A 23375-nucleotide genomic window follows, 5' to 3' on the forward strand; every position below is an offset into this window, starting at 1 on the left:
AAAATGCAATTTGTCATATCTGTTCACATAAAAAAATAACCTCGAAAGTCTGGTGGGCACAGCTGTTCTGGAAACATATTCAGACCTTTGACCATTAAAAACATGCAGCTGAAATATTTCTTCTCCCCTTTTGTGTTTAGGTGACCTTCACGAAAAGAAAGTTTGGATTAATGAAGAAAGCCTATGAACTCAGCGTGCTTTGCGACTGTGAAATAGCACTCATAATTTTCAACAGTTCTAACAAGCTGTTTCAGTACGCCAGTACTGATATGGACAAAGTTCTCCTCAAATACACAGAATACAATGAACCCCATGAGAGCAGAACTAACTCAGATATTGTCGAGGTAACAAATTACCCATTCCCTACTTCATGCATAATAATTGTATTAAATATTAAATTAGTCAGTGATATTTATTTTAAGATAGATCATTGTTCCATTTGGTTCTTATTGCTACTTCGGTGTAATGGTTAAAGCAGAGGTCTTCAAACCTGGCAACCCTAAGGCCTGTGAACTTCATCTCCCAGAATTCATCCAGCAATCATAGCTGGCTGGAGAATTCTGGGAATTGAAATCCACAGTCTTAAAGTTGCCACGTTTGGGGACCCCTGGGTTAAAATGTTGAATAGGCTGGGTGGAGAGTCTGATTCTCGTTTATCCTGAGCTATAAAATCTCATTGGATAAACTTGGGCCATCTTCTGTCGCTCTCAGCCCAACCTAGCTACAGATTTGTGGGATAAATGGAAGTGCTACATATGCTGCTGTCACCTTCTGAATGAAAGGTGGAATATAAAAAATAAATCATCATCATTGTCATCATCATCATTTTGAACACCCCCTAAATAAACAATCCTGGAGATGAGTCAGGAACATTAGACATTAGATTTAGGGGGCTTAGATTTATTTTGCCAGGTTCAAGTTATTGAGAGTTTAAGTAAGTAGAGGCTTTTAGTGTTTCTTTAACAATATTCACTTGGGGTAAAAAAAATGGAACTTTTGGAGATGGGGAGACTTAAGGAAATTCAAAAACCTAATAGTCAGATATAATCCCACAGATCAAGGGATCTCTTCTCTGTTTCCAATTCTTTCATTCTTGGTGATAAAAAGCTATAATGAGTTTTTACTTCTAGCTACATACTTTAACAGCCAGTACTACAAAGCAGAATTTTCAAATAATTCTTGGTCCATTTTTAAATTTTTGCAAGTGATATTAGCACAGTTTACCTACTACAATACAGTTAAGAAAAGTCATTATGTTCCATATTCAAGTATGTATGTGTAATTAGGGGGATTTTACTCTTCCTTTAAAAAAAACACTCCAAGAATCTAAGATGTTTCTAGAAAACTTAGATTAGATTTTTTTTCTTAAGATTTTAAGAAACTTATCGATGTTTAATCTTTTCCTGTCTCCAAGGAAGGCCTGTTTAATGTATATAAAAAAGGAAGCTTCTCAGGACGTACTACCTACCATATTTTGTGATTGTCCTACAATTTGTCAATCTTTCAATCTTCCTTTTTGCAGGAATACTTCTGCCACAATATATTTCATGCAGATTCCTTCTGTAGTGATTGGAATAGCTTATTTGCTATGGTGTGCATACTTGTCGTGAGCAGTATATGATTTCTTGATTTAAAAGTAATAGTACTTTGGAGCATGTGATAATTTTCTATATGAAGTCTTACATTATGACACGTTTTTGGCTGACCAAAACATCTGCGTTCATAAATTAAAGGCCACTTTATTAATTGCATGGGAGATTGCATAGCCTATTTTTCTCTATCTGTAAAGAGAAGAGCAAATCCACACCACTGCTTCCTGCTAGCTAGAGGTCTGGACCCAGCAAATAAGAGAGTCAAAATAAATGCTGCCTTCAGAATAATACTGAGCTGAGCAAAGAAAGGTTTGTTCCTTTCTTCATATCTGCAGGGCTTTAAAAAAAAAAGCTTCAAACTTGTTTTGCTTCCAGTGACCTCTTTTTCCTTATGTATGGTGAGCATGAGCTACTGCATAAGATTCTCTTTATATTTTACAAATATATATTATATTATTATTGGAGTAAGTAAAACAAAACCTGATTTAATTCTTATGATCATTCCAAAATGGATTCTTTTTTCTCCCTTATTAATCTATTTATAAATCAACCAAAAGTTCATTCTTTTTAAATTAGAAAAGCTACTTGTGTGGCAGCAAAATGTTGGGCTGTTAACACTCCACAGCCTTGTGTCTTGTCCCTTCAGGTTTCTCTCTTCCATTCCCCCCCCCCGCTCCCCCCCTTCCCCATGATGGTTTCCCTCCTTCCTGCCTCCCCATTGTGGATGGGTGAGCTAGCGTTTTTTAAGGTAATGCTGTAGAAAATTACACATCTATAAGATGTTTATGGAATGGAGCAGATGGCAGCAGTTGGCTAACCTTGTTTGGTATAAGCACCTAAGCCCAGTCAGTCCTGGCTAATACTTCAGTAGGAGATTTTCAGGGGATACTATAGGTACTACTCTATAGGCTCTGCTGAGAAGATGGGGAAAAAATCTTCCAAGAAGAAGACAGTGACAAATTACTTCTGTATTGCTGCCAAGAAAACTGCAGATCTATGAAGTCACTAGTAGTTGAGCTTGATTTTAAGGAGGCTTAACCTTAAAAACCATGTAGAAGTGGGAACATGCTGGATGATATGCAGGGATTAACTTCTTAGTTAAGGATGTAAAGCTTCTGTTCAGGAAAACAATTCACCCATGTGAATTTCTTCCTGAAGAAAGTAGAGCTGTTAGATGTCTGAAAGGCTCTTATGAATATTAATGTTTTTTCCTAGCTTACAAAACTGTTAACATTATTGAATAAATTCATGCTAAATTTCCAGCAGTCATTGATTTAATTTGTCATGGAAGATATTGTAAACACCAACCCCCCCAAAATAAATTATAAAGGTTTGGATAAAGTGGAATGCATTTAGTGTAAATAAACATTTAAAAATGTTTGTTTATATACTAAACCAGCATATTTTGGTTCATTTGTGTATTAGAAGTTAATGTTCCTTCATAGTAGATTTAGCTGCAATTAGAAATGGCAAGGGGTAAAAATAGATCTAGCAAAGCCCCCCTCTTGTTATTGTTTTGGAAAGCCAATCTGTTAGACACTTAGTATTTCTAGAAAACATTGAGAACTTCTCACAAAGACATTTCCTCCCTGAAAATTTGTGTGTGTAGTGAACAGGGTATGGATTCTGTGTTTGTTCCAAACAAATTATAGTGAGTGGATTAAAATGGAATGAAATGCAACACTTTACTGACCTTCAGCAAGCCTTATTTTATATAACTTTGTAATTACATTTCCCAGTGCCTGGGATTTGGCCAGCATCATGAAAAATCTGGGATATGAAGTACTCCATCCACTGGATCATACAAGGGTGCTTGGATACTTGATGTTGTTAGATGAAGGATGGACGTCAGGGTTCCAAGCAGCTGTGCAACTATAGATCAACAGTTTTTAAGTAGAGAAGAAAGTGGTAACGAACAATGGGACCATTTCTTTGGATTTCAGTATAGCAAGATCAAAATCATGGTTTCAGTTTCGTTGCCAGGTTAAGGGATACGGTTTGCTTTCCTACCTAGACTAATAGGAAAAGGATTTGACATAATTATGTTCGGGGTGCGTTCTAACTTACCTCGCTGTTGGTTCACTTCCATGCCTTGTGGCAGCGCACAAAAGCCAAAAACAAGAGGGTGACCCCATGCAGAGTGCCAGAAACTGAGTTTCTGCACATGGGCAGAAGAATAAAACTGGGGGGAAATCCCCTCCCCCCAAATCAACCCCCCCCCCCCCCCAAAAGCCAAAAATAAGATGGCAACTGCATGCACAGTGCTGGAAACTCATGTGTATGTGCAGAAGAAAAAAAACTTGGATTTTTTTTAAAATAGAAAAAATACCAACCCCAGCCCAAAAAACAAGAATTTTTTTGCAAAGTGCTGGAAGCTCAGCTTCTGTGCATGTGCAGAATTTTAAAAGATGGGAAAAATTCCAACACCCTCTCCCCCCCAATTTTTTTTTTTTAAAGTTGGTAGCACCCAAGGACCAGCCCCGACCAAACCATTTCTATGATGTCAATGTGATGTCACCAGTGGGTCACTGCAGTTCGGGTGAACCAGCCCAAACCAGGAGGAACCCACCTCTGATTATGTTTTAGTAGTTACTATTTAAGCAATAATTAATATAAAACTACAGTCATTGGTCAATTGTGTAGAGTATGGACTTTTACTAAATGATCTGCTAAACAAGTTGTCTATTGGGAGATATCTGATTCTTTTATGTCATTGCAATCCTAGAAATATTAGGTCTGTGTTTTGTAATGAGGTTTAATTCGTAGGAGAGCTTTTTTTAATCTCACTGAAAATTCTTGATGTTTTCATGTTTGTTGCATCCTATAATTGACTTGGATAAAACATTTCAGAAATTAAGCTTAGTGTATAATATTTTAATTTAAATAAACTCAGCATTGTTACCATTCATCCATAATGGAATTTGACTGCTGTATTTTGGAAATGCCCTAGATCAGTATTTCCCAACCTTGGCAACTTGAAGATATCTGGACCTCTGGGAGTTGAAGTCCAAATATCTTCAAGTTGCCAAGGTTGGGAAACACTGCCCTAGATAACATATTTTAGTAATCTAGTTCCTTTGACTCATGATAGCTGGAGCTGCTTTTTCAAAGCAGAATTCATTGTCCACGGGAAAGCATTTTATTAGAGATATTATTTTGGGGTTGTTTTTTTAAATTATTGTAGATTTTTGAAATTGAATACCGGCATATGGGTTGATTCAAGAATGCATGATGCATTTTAAGAATAGTTCTGTGAAGCTATATTTATAATTTATTTTTATTCTTGGTGAGTAGCAGTCTAGTTAGGAAGTACTATAATTATATGTCATTTTCTACTATAAGTTTTTTTTTCTTTGAAGAGATGACAAACTTAGAATAACTCCTTAAATTAATTTAAATTGACACAATTCAGGTAATTGTCTAAATATTATCCAACTCCCTTGTTTGTGCATACAAGTCCAAAAAATTGCTACTCACATATGAAAGAATGAGCTTTACTGTGACTTAAATAATAATTTTTACAAAGCCCTTGAATGCTTTAGGCTGGAGGTTGTCATTCTGCTACTTACCCAGTGTGTTTATTTTCCTAATATGTCAATATATTTGCATAAGCATGTGAGCAAAGAATTATGTGGTGAATTCTAGTTTACTGCGAGTATATTGGGCATACTATAGGATTTGGCTATTCCTGCTTGACATTTTAAATTGCTGAAATAAAAAGGGTTCTGAAGATTGACGGATGACTTCATTGTAATGTTCATGCAGTTTTCTTGGCACAGTATGCAAGTGGCTGATTATTGTCTTCTTGAGAAATGCGTTCCTGCCTAACTCTAATAGTTCTGGGATGCTCTGATGGGCTCCTCTCCTCTCCTGTTGATTTCCTTAGCTTCTGAGTCTAGATTAGGTACACGAAGCCCTGCTGCCTGAAAAATATGCCCGCTTCCTATGTCTTATCTTCAGTAGAAGCAGGTGAACAAGCTATTGAAGCTTCTGCTGTTATTTATTCTTGGAAAACCTTTTCCCTTCATTGCACCTTTGGCTTGTTGGTCTTGCCATCCTTGGAATAGGATGCTCAGTGGCATCTGCAAACAGAGGCAAGGGGTCAAAGGGCAGCCTAGCTAAAGTGGCATTGCCAGATGAGACCAACTCTGCCCTTTTCTGTTTGAGTTGCAACCTTGCATTCAGGGCAACAGAAGGGCAGAATTTGGAGGACAGCTCAGTATTACTGTTTCATCATTCTGATAAAAGCAGCGAGATCCTTTTAACACTGCTAAGAATGTTCTTTTGTGAATGTGTAGCTTTGGAGCTAATTTTCACATGCAGAGTTTACAGCACAAGAAAATAAAATAAAAAAGAAAAGAGAAACGAGGATGGGAAGAGAAGGGAGGGAAAGAAGGAAGGGAGGGAAAGAAGGAAGGGAGGGAGGGAGGGAAAGAAGAGAGGAAGGAAGGAAGGAAGGAAGGAAGGAAGGAAGGAAGGAAGGAAGGAAGGAAGGAAGGAGTGTACTGTTACCAACTAGATAGACTGTGTTCCTGGGAAACATGAATTAAATAGACTCTGGATTCTAGAGACATTCATCAGATATGTTGATTGTTGCCTTAGCTTTCCAGATGAGTTGCCTTTCCCCATTTTTACAACAGGGCACGCATTTGAGTGAGAGCAGTAACCACAGATAGGCCTCACTTCCCAGCCACTAGTGCAGCATTCAGAGTTGCTTTGGCACTGAATGAGCAGTATTCACAACCAGCCTTTGGTTCCAGCTATTGCACCACCTCAACATCACCTGATTTTGACTCAGTTCTTGGCAACTGTCTCAAGCTGGTCGTGATGGTCACAGTGGTTATCAGCACCCTATCGAAAATACCTTGGACAGCACTTAATAAATCTGTGCATTGACAAAATTTCCATCTGTCAATTACAAAAGGCCACATTGCTTGGATCAGCACATGTACTGTGCCAGTACATTATAACATCCAAGGCTCTTGGCTAGAAGTTGATAGCTATGAGGGCTACAGAATTTTGAGCTGTGATTTCACATTGTTGCGAACATAACAATATGCCACAAAAACATGTTAACCCAGGGACAAAAAAGTTTGCATAGTTGATTTTGCGATGCCTGGAGACAGCAGAATAGGGGGGGGGGGGATTGCAAAATCCACAGACCCACAAATAAAAGTTAGAATGCCAGTGGCAAAAGATAGTAGAATAATAATGGGTGATTTAGGTGCAATTCCATAACATCTGGAACACAACTTGAACATCATCAGCATTAACAAAATCACCATCAACCAATTGCAAAAATTACTTCATACTACATCTTGCAGTGATACTTTTAACACCATCAAACAACATCTACCTATTCTCAGGTCCTTGGAAAGGTAAAAATGCCAAATCCAGTCTAAACATCTGGTTGACTATATATGCAACTATAATAATAATTTATTCAACTTGCTGACTTTGGGCAGCACACACCAATAAGAAAATAGCAATTAAATCAACAAAGCATAAAAGATAAAGATAAAAAATGGCTAGTACGATGAAACGAGAGGTCTCACTCTTCTTTGCCAAAGTCTTGGGTGGAAAACCAGGTTTTCATGGCTCTCCTAAACAGCAGCAGAATCAAACCATCCAGATTTTTTTTTTGGGGGGGGGGGATTCATTCTAGAGAGTAGGTCTGCTATAGAAGAGGGATGCTTCCAGGGTCCCAATATGTGACCTTGTGTAATGAAAGAAGCCCAAAGTGCATTAGCCCTGCCAGATTGAATCAACCAGTCAGAATTTATGGGAGACAGGCAGTCCTATGTGTGATAGGGAACAACCAGCACCTTGCATTGCAGATGGAAGTAAACTAGCAACATTTTGGCTTATAAAATGAGAGAGGTATTACATGGGTATGCAAAGGTGTATCTATTACTGTTCATGCTGCAGCCACAACTTGGACCAGTTGAAACTTCTGGGTGGTGTTCAAGGGCAACCCTATTGTTGTATCCGCTAGGTCACCAGGACATGAGTAAATTGCACCATCAACAAAGAAGAGGATCTCAAACAGTGTTCTTTTTTGACATGTCTTTAATTGAATGCCAAGTGCAAAGAACATTTTAACCTGAAGGCAAAAACTGTGGCCTTTGACTTATAAATCAAGTATTACTACAGTCAAACTGAATATTTATATGCCTTGCCAACTAGAAAATGGGTGCTGGTCAGAACATTTCTCCCTGTCATCACACATCCATTGCCGTCTTCATTTGACGCTTCAGCTTGAAAAAAATGGTATTCTCAGAGGATTTTCCCAGTTGGGCCAGGTATGCACAGGTGTGTCATATTGCGTGGGAGGAGAGGTGGGCTTAATGCTTTACTGTTCCAATGTAAGCCACCCATTTCAAATTACCATTGAGAAGAGTTTCAGTTCATATTGGCTGAAATATGAATTTTCCAAGCATACTTACTATGTGTGTGCATGAATTTTCAGGTTATTATGTGCAGGAAATGGAGGGCTAATCCTGCCCCAGAAGTGACTCCCACAAATTGCTTCCCCAGGTGACCAACCTATGTTAGAAACTACTTGGCAAGAGTGTAAGTTCATTTTAAAAAGAAGCTAATATATGTATGAAAGGAGGGAAGAGGGATGCATCTGACTTGCCTATTGAAGAAGCAAGAGACCAGAAAATGCTTGCTCTTGGGGAAAGGGCTGATATAATATACACTGTGGTGCACTTCAAATATGGGGAGGGGGGAGGGGGGAATCTCTCAGAAGGTCTCTGTTATCCCATGGTGCAGTACACTGAGTAAAAGCCTTAAAGAACAGGATAATAGATTCTGGTTGAATATTAAGAAAAACACTTCAACTGTAATTGACAGGACAACAACTTCAACAGAGAAATGTTCCCTGTTCTTGCACCTATGTAAGCTGTGGTTGGAATTTCCTGAATTTTAATTCCAGCAGTGAGGAAGGAGTTCAACTCAATCACTTAAATGACAGTTTCCAAATCTCTATTTTTATGATGATCAAATATAATATAGTAATGATCCTTTTATATTTTTGTAGAATACTTATTTAATCAATTTATTTGCAAGTTCTACATAAACCGAAACCTTTTATAGGCTTGGATGCTGACTATGATCATCCAGGCAGCTACAATTCTTTTGTCCTAATACGATATTCTTAGGACAGAAATAAATGGGAATACATTCGGATTAATTTGCTTATCTCCGTGAGCAACCAGTGGCACGTGAGGTGTTTTGCTACTACAAAGTTGAAATTTAATTCCAAGGGTACAAAACTGCTGAGATGATATGTAGGGAATCTTCAATGACTTTCTAAGTTGGACACGCAATAGTTATCTAGCAATTCCTAATTATGTTATGATTTAAAATAACTGATGTTGTTTTCTTCAAAACTGTAGGAAGGATTGCCCTGCTGACTTTGTATAATTGCCTTTTGGGTAGCACAGTGATGTATTCATTTGATTATGAGCCACCAATTACATTTAGAGGCAACCAAATTACATTTAAGAGTTAACCTTACATGTGGGATGATAGATAGAAAATTTAGGATTTTTAAAAATATGTTTTAATTGAGTTGGCTGTTAAAAAGAATAGTTTTGTCCTTACCATATCTGTATAGTAAACACTATTCTCATTTTGACTTTGAAATAAATTGTAGTTTGCTTGTTTGTTTGTGTTCAGGCTTTGGTAGTCAAAATACCTACTTATAAATTTGCCTTGTGGCTTGTCCTTATACAGGACTTCTAGTTTTTACAAATGGTGAATCTTTGAGCAATTTTGAAGTTTTGAAACATCCATGGGTTTTCTCATTCTGCATAATCAAGCTTTCTCAATGCTGGAAAGAAAGAAAGGAAAATAATTTTGTAAAGCTACAGAAAGTATCAATAGATCTTTTAATTATTATTATTATCATTTAAATACTGAGAACTGCAAGAAGGAGAATATTGGATATCACTTTCTTTTTTTAAAAAAAAGAATGATGATTTAAATCCACACATTACATGTTATTAATAGCTAACCAAAAACAAGTATTCTGTAACTCACGTTAACCAGCCAAAGTCAGAAAGTCTGACCATGTAAGTAGCAACAAGAAACTTTTCCTCAATGTCACACTCATGACATTGCATTAAAATAGACATCTGCTTGTGGTAAGATGATTTGTTTGAACATACAATTTTATGCCGTTTGACTTTCACACAGTTTGACATTTGTGGTATAAAAATTCATAACTGATTTATACACCGTTGATTATGTGTGCTGTTTAAGTCAGGTAAAATGGTTTCCTGTATTGTACAGTTTACCACCAAATAACCACTCATACATGTTGAAAAATCTATAAAACTATGAAATGCCATATTCCTTATCTGGTCTTATCCTTGGAATTTTCTGCATAATTCTAATTTCTTTGTGCTTAAATTCAAGGAACTTGACTATAATTTCAGTTCTATCATATCTCTTCAAAAGGTTTCTGGATTTAATCATAATTATTTTTCATAGCATGACACCAGATTGATTTAAAATCCCTTGATCATTGCATTTGCATGAAATTAAAGTAGTAGTGTTTTCTAAAACCTCCCACAAAACCTTCTGGATATTACAGTATAATTCTGAACACCTTTGCAAATATACATCATACCAGGGGTGAAATGCTCCCAGTTCTCTTGTGTCTGTTGGTGGTCGGAGAGCCAATTGTGAAGGCAGTGCAAGGTTCTGCCCATCTACCCAGATGCTGCCATTTGAGATCTTTTACTATCTGCGCATGAACAGAATGCTTTGTGCATGCACTGAGGGTAAAATAATCCAAATGGCGGCATCTGGGTAGGAGGGCTTTCACGCCTGGCTCTCCAATGACTGACAGGCACGAATGAACCAGGAGCATTTAACCTCCTGCATCATACAGTAATGGAATTCTTGATAACATGCCATTTATCAAAATTACTAGTAGTTTTAGCCAGGTAGATGTAGAGTAATATCTTAAGTGCATGAGTAGTCTGTTAAGTACTACAACTACTATAAGTGCAATAACGAGCCGGGGTGGCGCAGCAGGTAGAGTGCTGTACTGCAGGCCACTGAAGCTGACTTGTAGATCTTAAGATCAGCGGTTCAAATCTCATCACCGGCTCAAGGTTGACTCAGCCTTCCATCCTTACGAGGTGGGTAAAATGAGGACCCAGACTGTGGGGGCAATAGGCTGGCTCTGTTAAAAAAGTGCTATTGCTAACATGTTGTAAGCCGCCCTGAGTCTAAGGAGAAGGGTGGCATAAAAATTAAATAAATAAATAAAATAAATAAATAAATAAGTAATATTTTGACAAATAAATCTCACTTGTTTAAGTGATTTGTGGATATTACTTTAGGACTGCAGTTTTAGAAGTCAGTATATGTACTGTAACAAAAAAAGGCATGCTAGTGCATTATGAATATTTAACACTAGTATATCTTGCAATAGAAAGATACTTTGTTCCTACATTTGCTAATTAAATATCACTAGTTCTTGGGAAAGTATGTTTGTATCAACATAATGTATCAAAAATAAAACCCATTGTGGAATGAAATTGTGAAACTATACCCTTTACATCATAATTTCAGCCCAACTCCAGAATGTTGTTCTATGGATGCGTATCAGGCATGGAATATGCAGTAGTCTAACAGGCCATGAGGTCAACAATGCTTCTGCTCTCCATCCCATTTTCCTTGTTGGACACAGTTTAAAACAGGGGTCTCCAACCTTGGCAATTTTAAGCTCGGAGGAATTCAACTTCCAGAATTCCCCAGCTGGCTAAAGAATTCTTAAGAGTTGAAGTCCACAGGTCTTATAGTTGCCAAGGTTGGAGACCCCTGATTTAAAGTACTGCTTTGTAAATTATAGAAAGAATAAGGAAAGTCCTTCTCTCACATTTTTCCTTTTTCCTGACATTTTTTGCAAAGTACCAAGAGGGGGAAAGTTGTGGGTGACTTAGGCCAGCAGCAAGTGCCCTTTTTCAATTCAGCTTCTGCTTTTTGAATATTCCTGCTTTCAATTCATTTTTGTGTGTGTGTCTGCAACAAGTAGAACTAACAAGGGTGTCTTTTGCTCTTTCACTCTTTTGGTGTATTGCAAGCTACAAGGAAAGAAAGCTTTCCCCCTTCTTTCTGCTGCTCCCATTGTTATCTTTTTTGTCTCACCATTGTTTGCAAAGAAATAGCTATTTCATATGGCACACGGTTTGCGCTTTTTCAGCCTCTCTTTTTTGTCTTTTCTTTCAACTGCTGACAGAATTATTTTATTTTGAGTTTTTGCTGTAACAATAAAATCTACTTGTATTGTTGAATTTTAGAATGTCTTTAACAAGTATCACCAATACATTTTAAGGACATTGTAAAATGCAATAATAACAGGATATCTGTAAACATGTTAAAATTTAGGGGGAAATAATTGTGAGATATAGATTTCCTGACAAATTTGTAGGGAATGAGATAGGAAAACTTAAAAACCTCTGTTGTTAGAAAAATAAATATTGTACCAGGAATTAGATATTATAGCCAGACATAAATTTAACAACTGTGGAATTTGAGGGTTAAAGCTTCTACATGTTTTCATTCTTAAACAACTAGAAAAACTAAACTCTTTGGTCAGTGAAGGTAGGTTAACCTAATGTATGTTCCAGTAGGTTGCTTTTGTTGATCAGTCAAATTCTTGCCTGATTACAAAATAATGCAACACATTTTTTCTCTAAAATGTATTTGTATAGGCAGCATGTTGGCTTTGGAGTGGTGCTAAGATGGAGAAATCCTTTGGAAGTGTGCCAGTGTACTTAAAACTTCAGTAGAATGATTGCTTATTTTTGATCTTATATATGGCTGGAATTAATTCTGCCTTTTGTTTTTGATTGTAAATGGTATGATGCAAGCTGGTGTATAATCAGTTTGCCATCTGGTGAGCATCCCAGCTGAATACGTGCTTCACCATGCCTCAGATCACTGTATTTAATGTACAGGTATGTATAACCGTTCATTTAGTGACCGTTTCAAGTTACAGTGTCACTGAAAAAAGTAACTTATGGCCATTTTTCACACTTACAACTATTGTAGCATCTGCATGGTCCCATGATCAAAACTTGGATGCTTGCAGTGTCCCAGGGTTTTTTTGCAGATGGCATTAGAACTAGGTCTACTTTCAGCATAAAAATTCTAATAGTAGCGTGCGGTATTCATATTTCCAGAAAGACACTTGCTATTATCGAGTGGTATTTGCACCAGCACTTTCACTGATGGTGGACACATAGTTTTTAAAACCAGACCGCTAAAGGCCTGCAGAGGCCTTGTGACTATGCAGATGAAATGTGACGTTGAGTACGTGTTGACCTGGACTTGTGCCATGTCGAAGAAAAGCTGCTTCATTGCCCTCAATGGACACATGTTCATCTTTTTGAAGTGATGCCCTAGAGTGGTTTTGGTTTGCAGTGTCCACAGATCAGTGACTCCTCCAGGGTAATATCTCAATCAGTTCATGGTTGAATTGGATGAGATATAAGCACAAAAATAGCCATGAAAGAGCAGTAAGTACCCTTTCCCCTTTGTTTGCAGAATTTTAGGCATTACATTTTTATCAGGCCGACATACTGATGGTTTTTTGGATATGTACATAGTTTCAGATATATACTGTACATACAGCTGTATATTTTTAATTGTATCTTGATTCAGACCATGAATACACCCCCCACACACACACACAACGTTATTTACAAAGTGTAACTAATAATTGTTCACCTCTAAAAGTTTGGCTGCATGGTAATTTCATAACACAATCCGCCACTCTTTGTAATTATAACTGTACAAGTATATTAACACCATAATTATCTTGTTGCAGAGCCTGAAGTTCTGCATCGGTTGGGTGGGTGGAGAAACTATTGATTTTTCTGTGTCACAGTGTAACTTGTCTGTGGCAATAATATCTGGAAGAATGTGACTGGTATGCCTTATTTGCAACAGGAATGGCCCAGAATATTGAATTTTAGTTATTGAGTGAGTTATGTATCGAATGTTTCCTTATGAAGTCAAGTACTATGTAGAGGCAACAATTGGAATAAAAAGCGACCACATTGTATTTAGCTGACCCTGCCCACGACACAAAGCAATGATCCAGGGGTCTCAGATCTTGACTATTCTGTCCGAGAAAAAGAAATTTGTTGGGGATGAGACATTTCTCCTCCTCTGCTGGGGAGTGTTTGATGCAGTTAAACCAGTGATTCTCAACCTGGGGCCCACAAAGCCATGAAGAAATGTTAGGATTTAACTCTTGAGTTAGTCTTGGGGCTCCGTGGTCACAAAAGGTATTTAAAGGAGATCCATAGTGAGGAAAAGGTTGACAACCACTGAGTTAAAATAAAAACAAAAGGTAGATTTCCTGATACTGCTGAACTACCATATATAAAGCCCTTTCCTGTCAAGTAGCCACTGAATTTTGTATCTGATGAGATTACAGGCATCTAAATGATGGCATCCTGGTAGAGAGGTTGGCAGAAGCTGGACCAACTTTTTTACTTATGCCCTTAGAGATTACAAAAGGGGGAGGGGGGGGAAATCATGTGTTTTGAGTTTCCCTTCCAATTCCTCAGAAAAAGAGTTATGGCAACAGTAACAGGTCTGGAACCATCTTGGACATTGGATCTTCAGGCCTGCTACATTTAGTGCTGTAAGAAACTGAGAGGGGGGAGTTGTGTGAGTGGGGAGTTATAGTCAAAATAACATTCCTTTCTCCGAGAGTCAAGGTCACTCTGCCCTGCACTCGGAGGGGTGTGTCTGGGAGGCATCTCCAGTTGGGACAGTGCATTGATTGGACATGTGGATGCTGGGGCAGGGACTTTAAGTTTCTTTTGGATGTGGAAAACCGGAAGCTTTCAGATTCGGGTTTTCCCAGATGTGTCAATATAACACCTCTAATAAAACGGAGGAAACTCATGCCTTGGAGTTTTCTTTCATTGGGGGTGTTAGTTGGAACCCTGAAATTAACCCAAATGTCCATTAAAAACTTTACCAGCTCCCCTGAACTCCAGGGTGCTGTCCGGGGTCCTGACCTCCGAACGTCAACCTGAAATCGGGCAGTGTGGAGATTCAGGGAAGATGGAGAACCAAGGTGACAAATAGTATGGTTAGATGCACCACTGGTAAAGTAAAAAATATATGAAGGAATGTTGGGATTTAACTATCCAATTTTTTAACATTGCGCACACCAATAAAGAGGACAGTGTCTTCTACACACAGTATGTTACTACTAATCTGGAATGCTTTGAATATAGTGGATTGTCTAAACCAGGGGTGTCAAACTCAAGGCCTTTGGGCCAAATCCGGCCCATGGGGTGCTTAGATCTGGCCCACTCTGGAAAGAATCTGTTTCTTGTTTTATGAGTTGAGGGAAGGGGTATTGCAAGGCATATAGGCCTTCTTTGGGCAGTATAACAAATTATGATAACAAATCTTAATTACCATATTTTTCAAAGTATAAGACACACTGGAGTGTAAAATGCTCCTTAGTTTTAGGGAGGAAAATAGAAGGAAAAAAAATCTACCTATCAGATATTCAGTTGACTAGTGTCCTTAGTCTGGTCAGCTTCATTGCATTATTTTATCCCCTGGTTAGGGCTGAAAAAACATTTTTTTGGATGGAATAGCAATGAAAACAAGCCTGCAAAGACTTAGAGCTGGAAAAAGAACCCTCTTTGGAGGGAATAGGAATGAAAAAATCCTGTGAACCAGGAAGATAGTTAGCACCTCATTAGGGCTGGAAAGAAAAACTTTGAAAAAAGCTACATTTGGAGGATAAAACTTTAGGATGCACCCAAATTTTCAGTCTCTTTTAGTTGGGGGGAGGAAGGGTGCATCTTATACTCTGAAAAATACAGTACTTGTATGTGCCCCTGACACAGTATAGCATTTCATAGGAGGGTTATTTTTCTAGGCTGAGTTGAGAAAGCAGCACAGTTGGGATAATTTGTCTTATTATGGAGACTGGAAAAAACAAACGTTCATTTACCCCCCTATTTATTACCCTGTGCTTTGTTTAAGAGAGAAGAAAACTTGAAAAGGAGCGCAAGTCGGCTGCTTCCCAAGAAATAGGACCCTTCTCTGTTATGGATGAGAATCTGCTATCTCTGACATGTTGCCTTTGAGAGAACTGGTCTGGCTTATCTCTCACATTCTGTTGGATTTTGCTTCTAGATGATAGCCGTCCACTTGCTTTCCTCTGACATACAGGAGTAACAGTTTGCTCTTACAATGCTCTCTAGTGATTAAATGTGACATTTCTATCTGAAGTAAGCCTTCAGGACAGTTTTGTGAAAGAGATTAGAAGAGCAAACTTAAATATCGCAAAATTAATATTTAAGACACCTGAAAAGCTGCCTTGAAGGGAATGCCCAAAATCCGAAGTGAGAAATAAATAAGATTTTTTCCCCTTTCCTTCTGAGTTAAGGGTTAATTTTCTTCTGAAAAGAACTGTTAAAAGAAGGCAATTATCTTTTGTTCAGAAATTAAGCTTCAGTACAATGTGGTGAATTTCACAATTCACAATACCTCTAGATTCCAGGGCAGTCATGTATTGCACTCAATACGTATGAGATCGGAATGTGTCTTTGGGAATAATAAAGAATTCCGTAGCGGTGTTACAGTAGTAGCGTATAAGCTCTGCCTTATATAAACTTTAAAAAAAAACTTCTTTGCAATCTGTAACATCAATAACTTCCCTTTTTCTCAGTATGCAGTTTTATAGCGTCAGGTCATGTTGGGCAAAATATATTCATTCCTTTATGAATGCCAGAAGCTTTCAGAGTCTATTTATAGTATTCAATAATTTGTAAAGGTTAAATGTAATCCAGACTGTAGTGTTAGCATTTTCTCTGCTGATATCACAGAGTAAAAGACTGGCAGCTTACCCTTGTTGGAGGTTTGGGAGGGCTAGCAGCTTTCAGAGTCTTAGACTGCAGGACCATGTATGGTTAAGTCCATATAAGTATCCACCCGATTGGTTAGACAGTAAAGATAAGTACTGTGACAGGTGTTGGTGAAAGCTACACCTGTTTTCTCAATGTGGGCTGATTTAGTGGGAGTTCAAGGCACTGAGAAGAGGGGAGAGGGGCAGAATATTATGCCAAGTAACCCGAGAAGGAATTATTTCCTAACAGTGCCTTATGATCTTTGCATGAATTCAATTGTGTTATGTGAAATGCTGAGAGAACTTTGATGCTGCTGAGTGTGTGTGTGTATGTGTGTGAGGAACCCAAGGCAAATGTTGCTTTAAAAGTACTGTAGCTTCCAAAGTTTAAAAATTGTTATGGAAATACAATAGGCCCACAAAGTGAATTAGTTGTTGTACTTGTCTCAAAGAAGTAGAAAAGCAGGAGGAATATTATTTATACACACACACACACACACACACACACACTTTTGGTTTTAAATTGCTTCAACAAAAATGAAGATTTGGGGAGATTTTTGTTTATTTTTAATCACGGCTACATTATTGGTAAGGAATTGCAAGCAATAATGAAATTAAAGCTATGGGTTTTGCTCTAAAATGTAAAACTGGAAAACTTTCTGCTAGCAGTGGCCCAAAAACTTTGCCTTGAATGTACAAGCTCACTGTGTATACCTTTCAAAATAAAAGATTGAGGTTTTCTTTTTAAAGATGAATAGAATGGACATACTGTCTTCCTTTCAGGATCCTCTTTGTACTTATGACAAATAAGTATATTTGATAATGCATTTTTGGTTTGTAAAACTTAAGTTGCTGGACTCATGGAACAGGACAAAAAAATTGTTCTGAGATTAGAACATACTGTCATATCTTTGAGATGTTAAGCTTGTAGCTCTTCTGGCAACAAGCTTTTAACTAGTGCTTAGAAAGTAATTTCCAAGCTGAGGTCTGCTTTTTTCACAATGATTGTCTTCTGAGGAACAATTGCATTTTGCAGAACATTGTGGAGAATGTGGGACAGAGTCTACCTTTAGTGTATGAGAATGTATATAATTTTAATGAAAAGATTATTACAAAATGTTTGAACCATCAATATAACAGTGATTCTGTAGACTTTCATGGAGAAAGAATCTGGAATTTAAACTGCTTCATTCTTTCTATAGCCCAGAAATCAGCTACTTACCTACTCAGAAGTGAGAAGAAGGATAGCTTATTCCATTTTTCTAAGAGTTTGCGTAATGAATGGTGAGATGAACAGCATGTAGGAAGGGGTTAAGAGCCTCTTTCTCTTGCTGTTTTTCCATTCCAGTTCTCAGACTTACTTGGCATTAAAGTAAATAAAAGCAGAGGGAAGAGTAACACAGAATGTCTTGTAACAAGCTGTTTGATGCTCGAGATCTCTTGAAGCTGAAATCATAGCACAGGGAGCACAATGATCCTTCATGTACCTACCTGATAGAGGGCAGACAGTCTCCTGCCCACTCTTGTTCTAGGACATGGGTTCAGTGGACAGAGGGAATATCTGAAATGCTCATAACTCACTGGAGATTTAAATTAATTTAAAGATGAATACCACTACTGAAAATGAAATGCATTATTCCTAATTTCCCACTAAATTGTTTAATTTTTTTAAAAAAAAAAGTATGTGGAAATTTGAAAAAGGAAATGGGGTGGTTGCCAAGGAGATGGGGAATTCTAGTTCTGTTTAAAATGTGGAAAAGTTGCAGTGTGCTAAGAAACCAGTATTCCTGTGGCTTTGGCTGTGCAACAGTCAGTGCCCTCTTAATGCAGCTTTGCAGTTGAAATGACAACAACATGGCAAGTGTAGTATATTTCCTGTGTGTGTGAATTTTCCAATTGTATTTCAGACTTTAAGAAAGAAAGGCCTTAATGGCTGTGAGAGCCCAGATGCTGACGATTACTTTGAGCACAGCCCACTCTCGGATGACAGATTCAGCAAACTAAGTGAAGATAGTGATTTTATTTTCAAGCGAGGCCCTGTAAGTACTTCTCTTGGCTCCTACTTTTTATTTGTTGATTCTTTTTATTAACTTCATTATTTAGGCTCTGAACAAGAAGGAAAACAGAGGGTGCGACAGCCCAGACCCTGACACTTCCTATGTGCTCACGCCACATACAGAAGAAAAATATAAAAAAATTAATGAAGAGTTTGATAATATGATGCGGAATCATAAAATCGCAGTGAGTACTGTGGTATGCCTTGTGCTCTTGTTACATGCATGAGAAGAATTTGTGATACCACCTCCTGTAGCTATTTCGGCTTGGAAGCGAAGTACCTATCTGAGGTGTGTCCATCCCAAGTGGAGACCTTGAATGGCTATCATTATAATCCTGTTATGTACATTCTGCTGAGCAAGGCAGTTTGAGTGGTGCATCTTCTTTGGTGTAGAACATGGGTTCTCAAACTATGGCCCCACAGGCCGCCTGCGGCCCACCGAAGCCATTAAATCTGCCCCGCCCACATCACCCCACCCACCCTTCAGCAGAGCCAGGACTTGACTTCCGGAGCTGGAACTGAAGGGTAATTTTGTCCTGCAGAATGCTTCTGGAGGTGGGCAGGTGTGAAAACGGAACTGTTTTTGCCTGGTTTTGGACTGCAGAATGCTACTGGAGGCGGTAGGGTGAAAGGAGCCCAAAAACTGGGCAAAAATTGCCCATTTTTCACCTCCCCCAGCCTCCAGAAGATAGATAGAGACAGAGAGAGAGCGGGGGACAGAAAGTGTGAGAGAGAAAGAGAGGTGGGGGGGGAGAGTCAAAGAGAGATATATATATATATTTCTGAAGCTCTTTGGGGCTGAGAAGAATTGCTGCAAAACCAAGTTTCCTGAATTGGACCACTAGACTCCTTAACTAAAAAACCTATCTGGTATAAAGAAAAGGCAACCAAAAGAGCAACAAGCAAACAAAAACAAACTTTAATAAATTAAAATTTAATTTGTGTGCATTGTTCAATGGACTGTTAAATTGGCCACGCCTACCTAGTCAATGACCACCTAGCCACACCCACCCAGCTGTTCCGGCCCCCCAACAGTCTGAAGGACCTTGAAATGGCCCCTTGTTTAAAAAGTTTGAAGACCCCTGGTGTAGAATGCAGCAAGGAAAGCCTGTGAGCTTCTAAGGAAATTGTACAATTCAGTAAGAAGTTTCTAGCCCTCACAAGAACGTAGAAATACATAAGCCTTTGTGTTGTCTCTTGATGAACCTGACATCATAGGCCTGTGGACAGATGAAAAACAATTCTCTTTTTTTTCCAAGAGAGCATCCATAACATTGTTTTAGCTTAAGGATCTATTTATGTTAAGGAGTGTTACTTCATAATCACACGGATATGTATGTTTAAAAACATGTTGTTGCATGTTGTTCTTAGTCACTTTTGGTGGGTCACTTTTGGAGAGACTGTTGGCTGTACAAATTTGATTAATAAATAAATACATAAAACTGACAAACTGTTAACAGGGGAGGAGGAGGATCTCTAGTATACCCTGTAGGTACTTATTCATGTACTCATTCATGTACTTATGTAATTATCCAAATTGTACATATTAAGTCATTAATGCATAGAATCTAACAGACTCTAAGAAGAAAAATGTCTGTCCTAAGGGCCTTAAAATGCCAAAATCCCAGACAGCCTAGGACCGTGATGGCGAACATATGGCTATATTGGAAGGCACGGGAGACGTTGCCCTATGTCAGCTCCAGTGTGCATGCGCGCCCTGGCCAGCTGATTTTCAGCCTTGGGGAAGGCCATTTGGCCCTCTGGATGCTTCAAGAAAGCTCCCTGAAGCCCCAGAGTGCAAAAAATAGCCCAACGGACAAACCAGAAGTTCAGAAAATGCACTTCCAGTTTGCCAGTTGTGCTGTTTTTTTGCACTCCGGAGGGTTTAGGGAAGCTTCCCGAACCTATAGAGAGCAAAAAACAGCCCAACAGACAAACTGCAAGTTTGGAAACCCACCTTTTCACCATCCCAGGCTTTGGTGAGGCCTGTGCGCATGGGCGGAGGTGGGGGGATTTTGCACATGCACTGGGGCAGCGCGGGGTGTGCACACACATGTGTGTGGGGGGAGGAAAGGAGTGTGGGCACCTGCACACATGCTAGCACACACGCACACACCCTTTTGGGCTAACAAAAAAAGCTTTGCCATCACTGGCCTACGAAAAATATGAGAAACCTGATCATTATATGTTTGGCTGTACTTAGAATGGAATATATAAAGCTTCATGTAAGAGATGAGTTTTGAGGAAGAATTTGAAAGCCATAAGGGAGCATTAAATAGAGCGGTTTATAAAGTTTATCTATGTGTAGATGACTTTAGTGTAACATTCTTTCAAATACATTCCTTCCACAAGCTAATGTTTGCTCTCCCTCACACGAATACTGTTACAATATCATAACACACTCTAACATTTTATTAGCCTCTGGGCAACTTTTAAATTTTCAATGTATGAAATCAAATTTATGTTCAACTGTTAAAAAAAACAAAATAAATATTAGATATTTTTAATAACTTTTATGACTTCTTTTATCAGCATGATATTTCTGATCGTAGCAGTATAACTTACTGTTTGTGGGTTCTTTTTTTAAAAAGCCAGTCTGGTGGTGGTGTTTTTTTGAATGTTTGCTTGAATATAACATGTGAATATCAATTAACCTATTTCATGTCCTACTTGCAATGTTGAATAAGCCATTTCCTAAAACTGATGAATTTGAAGGAATTAAACGCTCTTAACTAATTTTGAAACTTTTGAATAGTGGTATGTAACAGATGCCAATACTTTGCATTAAACAATAATTATGTGTATTTTATAAATATCAAAGCTAGTATTTTAACACTTGATTGCAACTTAAGATTTCAAAAGCTGTACTTTTTTGTCTCACTTCATTCCCCTCTCCCCACTCCTCCTTTCCAGCCTGGGTTGCCTCCGCAGAACTTCTCAATGTCGGTCACTGTTCCTGTATCCAGCCCCAATTCTTTAAACTATAGCCCTGGGAGCTCTCTTGTATCCTCAGCCTTGGCAGCAAGCTCTACCTTGACAGATCACACACTGCTATCTCCTCCTCAAGCTTCATTGCATCGAAATGCATCACCTGCAGGTCCTCAGAGACCCCCAAGTACAGGTAGCGCAGGTAAGACTCATTCTGTAAGTCTATACATTATTTCCAACAAATTCCATCTTGTGTTACCTCCGTTCAGTATATAACATAGAATGTAATGTGTATTTTCTTTCCCATTCCTTAACCAGGTGGGATGTTGACCACCACTGATCTCTCAGTGCCAAATGGAACTGGTTCTAGTCCAGTGGGTAAGTTTTAAAATGTTGTACTTTCATTATGACAAAAGGCCCAGTTTATCTGGTACGCGAGCACTTTCTAAAGAAAGCAAAGCTTTAGCGGACAAGAGATCTTCTCTTGAAGACCTTTGCTTATCCTAGAATTGCCTTGGTTTTGCAAATTTTTTTGGTACCTGAACCAAAATAAGTATATGTGCTTAAAAAAATAAAGTTTAGCCTGTTGATTTTTCTAAGACATTGCCATTTATTTTGATAGTTGGGTGCTTTTTGTGGGCCAGTGGCTTTTTGTTTTTGTCACAGTACAGGATGCATAACTTTGTACATATTTATTAAGGAGAGCAGCGATCAGCAAAGGGAAACAGAATCTGTGAGCTTTCATGTGAGCTTGACTTTGAAGGGTGATTATTTTTTCCCTTGGTACTTGTTGACAGTGGGGAGGTGTGCTGTTTGCTTCAGTCAGTGTGGAGGCATCTGTGTTCCAGTTCTCAAATTACCGGAAGATGGCACGAACACCTGCTGTCAATATTACTTGCCTACTCCTAGTATCCCTTGGTGGTGAAGGATCAGCTAGCCTGGAATGAAGAGCGTAGAATCTCTCCTGGGAAGGCGATTGATCCTTCCTGCCATTGATATTCAGAAACAGGTCTTTGGATGTATTTACTGTAGGTCACGTATAAGGTTGAAAATCCTTTGGATATGTGTGTGTGTCCTCAAACCTGGCAACTTTAAGACTTGTGGACTTCAACTCCCAGAATTCTCCAGCCAGCTATGCTGTTTGAAGTTTGAAGACCTCTGGTTTATACAATAGTAGCCAAAATTGTGGAAATCTTTTGAGAAAAGTATATTTTCTAAAACTAATAACACCACTTTTGTGGAGAGTAGTACCATAAAATTATATATCACTGGAAATATAATTGAATCAAGAATGTAATGCAATAACTTTTATGAAGTTATGAAGAAGAAATGTGAAATGAGATGTACAAAAATTATCACCATGTCAGTTAATCCTTAGCTGGGTAACCTTTAGCATGAATTATGGCCTTACAATGTCTTCCCATGGAGTGATCCAAGTCTTTTAGTTCTGCAGCTGTTATAATGTGAAACCAAGATTGAATGATTGCCTCTATTAACTGGGTTTTATTGCTGTGTTGCTTCTAACTAACAAGTTTCTTTAGTCGGCTCCATAGATTTTCAAAAGGTCTGGGCTATTCCCAGGCCATTCCAGCAGTGGAATATGATTATCTTGAACACCAACACCACCAACACCAAAAAGTGGTGTTACTAACATCAAACCTCAATAATACACTTTTCCCAAAAGGTTTCCACAATTTTGATGTGGGAAATGGAATTCTTTAAAGCTTGCTCTGGCATTTTATACAACTGGTTGATTTTACCAACATTTTAGAGCCTTATGTATATCTGATGCTATACTTCATTAAATGGTTATGCAATGATTTGTTAATTCAATCATCAAATGCAATCAGTCCTTAAGTGTTTGCATATGCTTTGGATATTTTTT

The 23375-nt window shown here is 38.3% G+C and overlaps 1 protein-coding gene across 4 annotated transcripts in view; it reads left to right on the forward strand.

Annotated features, from left to right (window-relative positions):
- Window positions 1-23375, forward strand: part of MEF2A (myocyte enhancer factor 2A) — a 94497-nt gene that overhangs the window by 38014 nt on the left and 33108 nt on the right. For 2 of the 4 annotated variants that reach the window (XM_070762579.1, XM_070762577.1), the window contains exons 3-6: window positions 141-344; window positions 18610-18747; window positions 21476-21692; window positions 21809-21868. In XM_070762579.1, coding sequence (XP_070618680.1) covers window positions 141-344; window positions 18610-18747; window positions 21476-21692; window positions 21809-21868 — 619 coding nt within the window. Of the gene's footprint in view, window positions 1-140; window positions 345-18413; window positions 18546-18609; window positions 18748-21475; window positions 21693-21808; window positions 21869-23375 lie in introns of all 4 variants that reach the window. The other 2 variants (XM_070762581.1, XM_070762578.1) reach the window with 2 other exon arrangements.

The sequence above is a fragment of the Erythrolamprus reginae genome, chromosome 10 (genome assembly GCF_031021105.1).
Source record: "Erythrolamprus reginae isolate rEryReg1 chromosome 10, rEryReg1.hap1, whole genome shotgun sequence".
Taxonomy (NCBI): domain Eukaryota; kingdom Metazoa; phylum Chordata; class Lepidosauria; order Squamata; family Dipsadidae; genus Erythrolamprus; species Erythrolamprus reginae.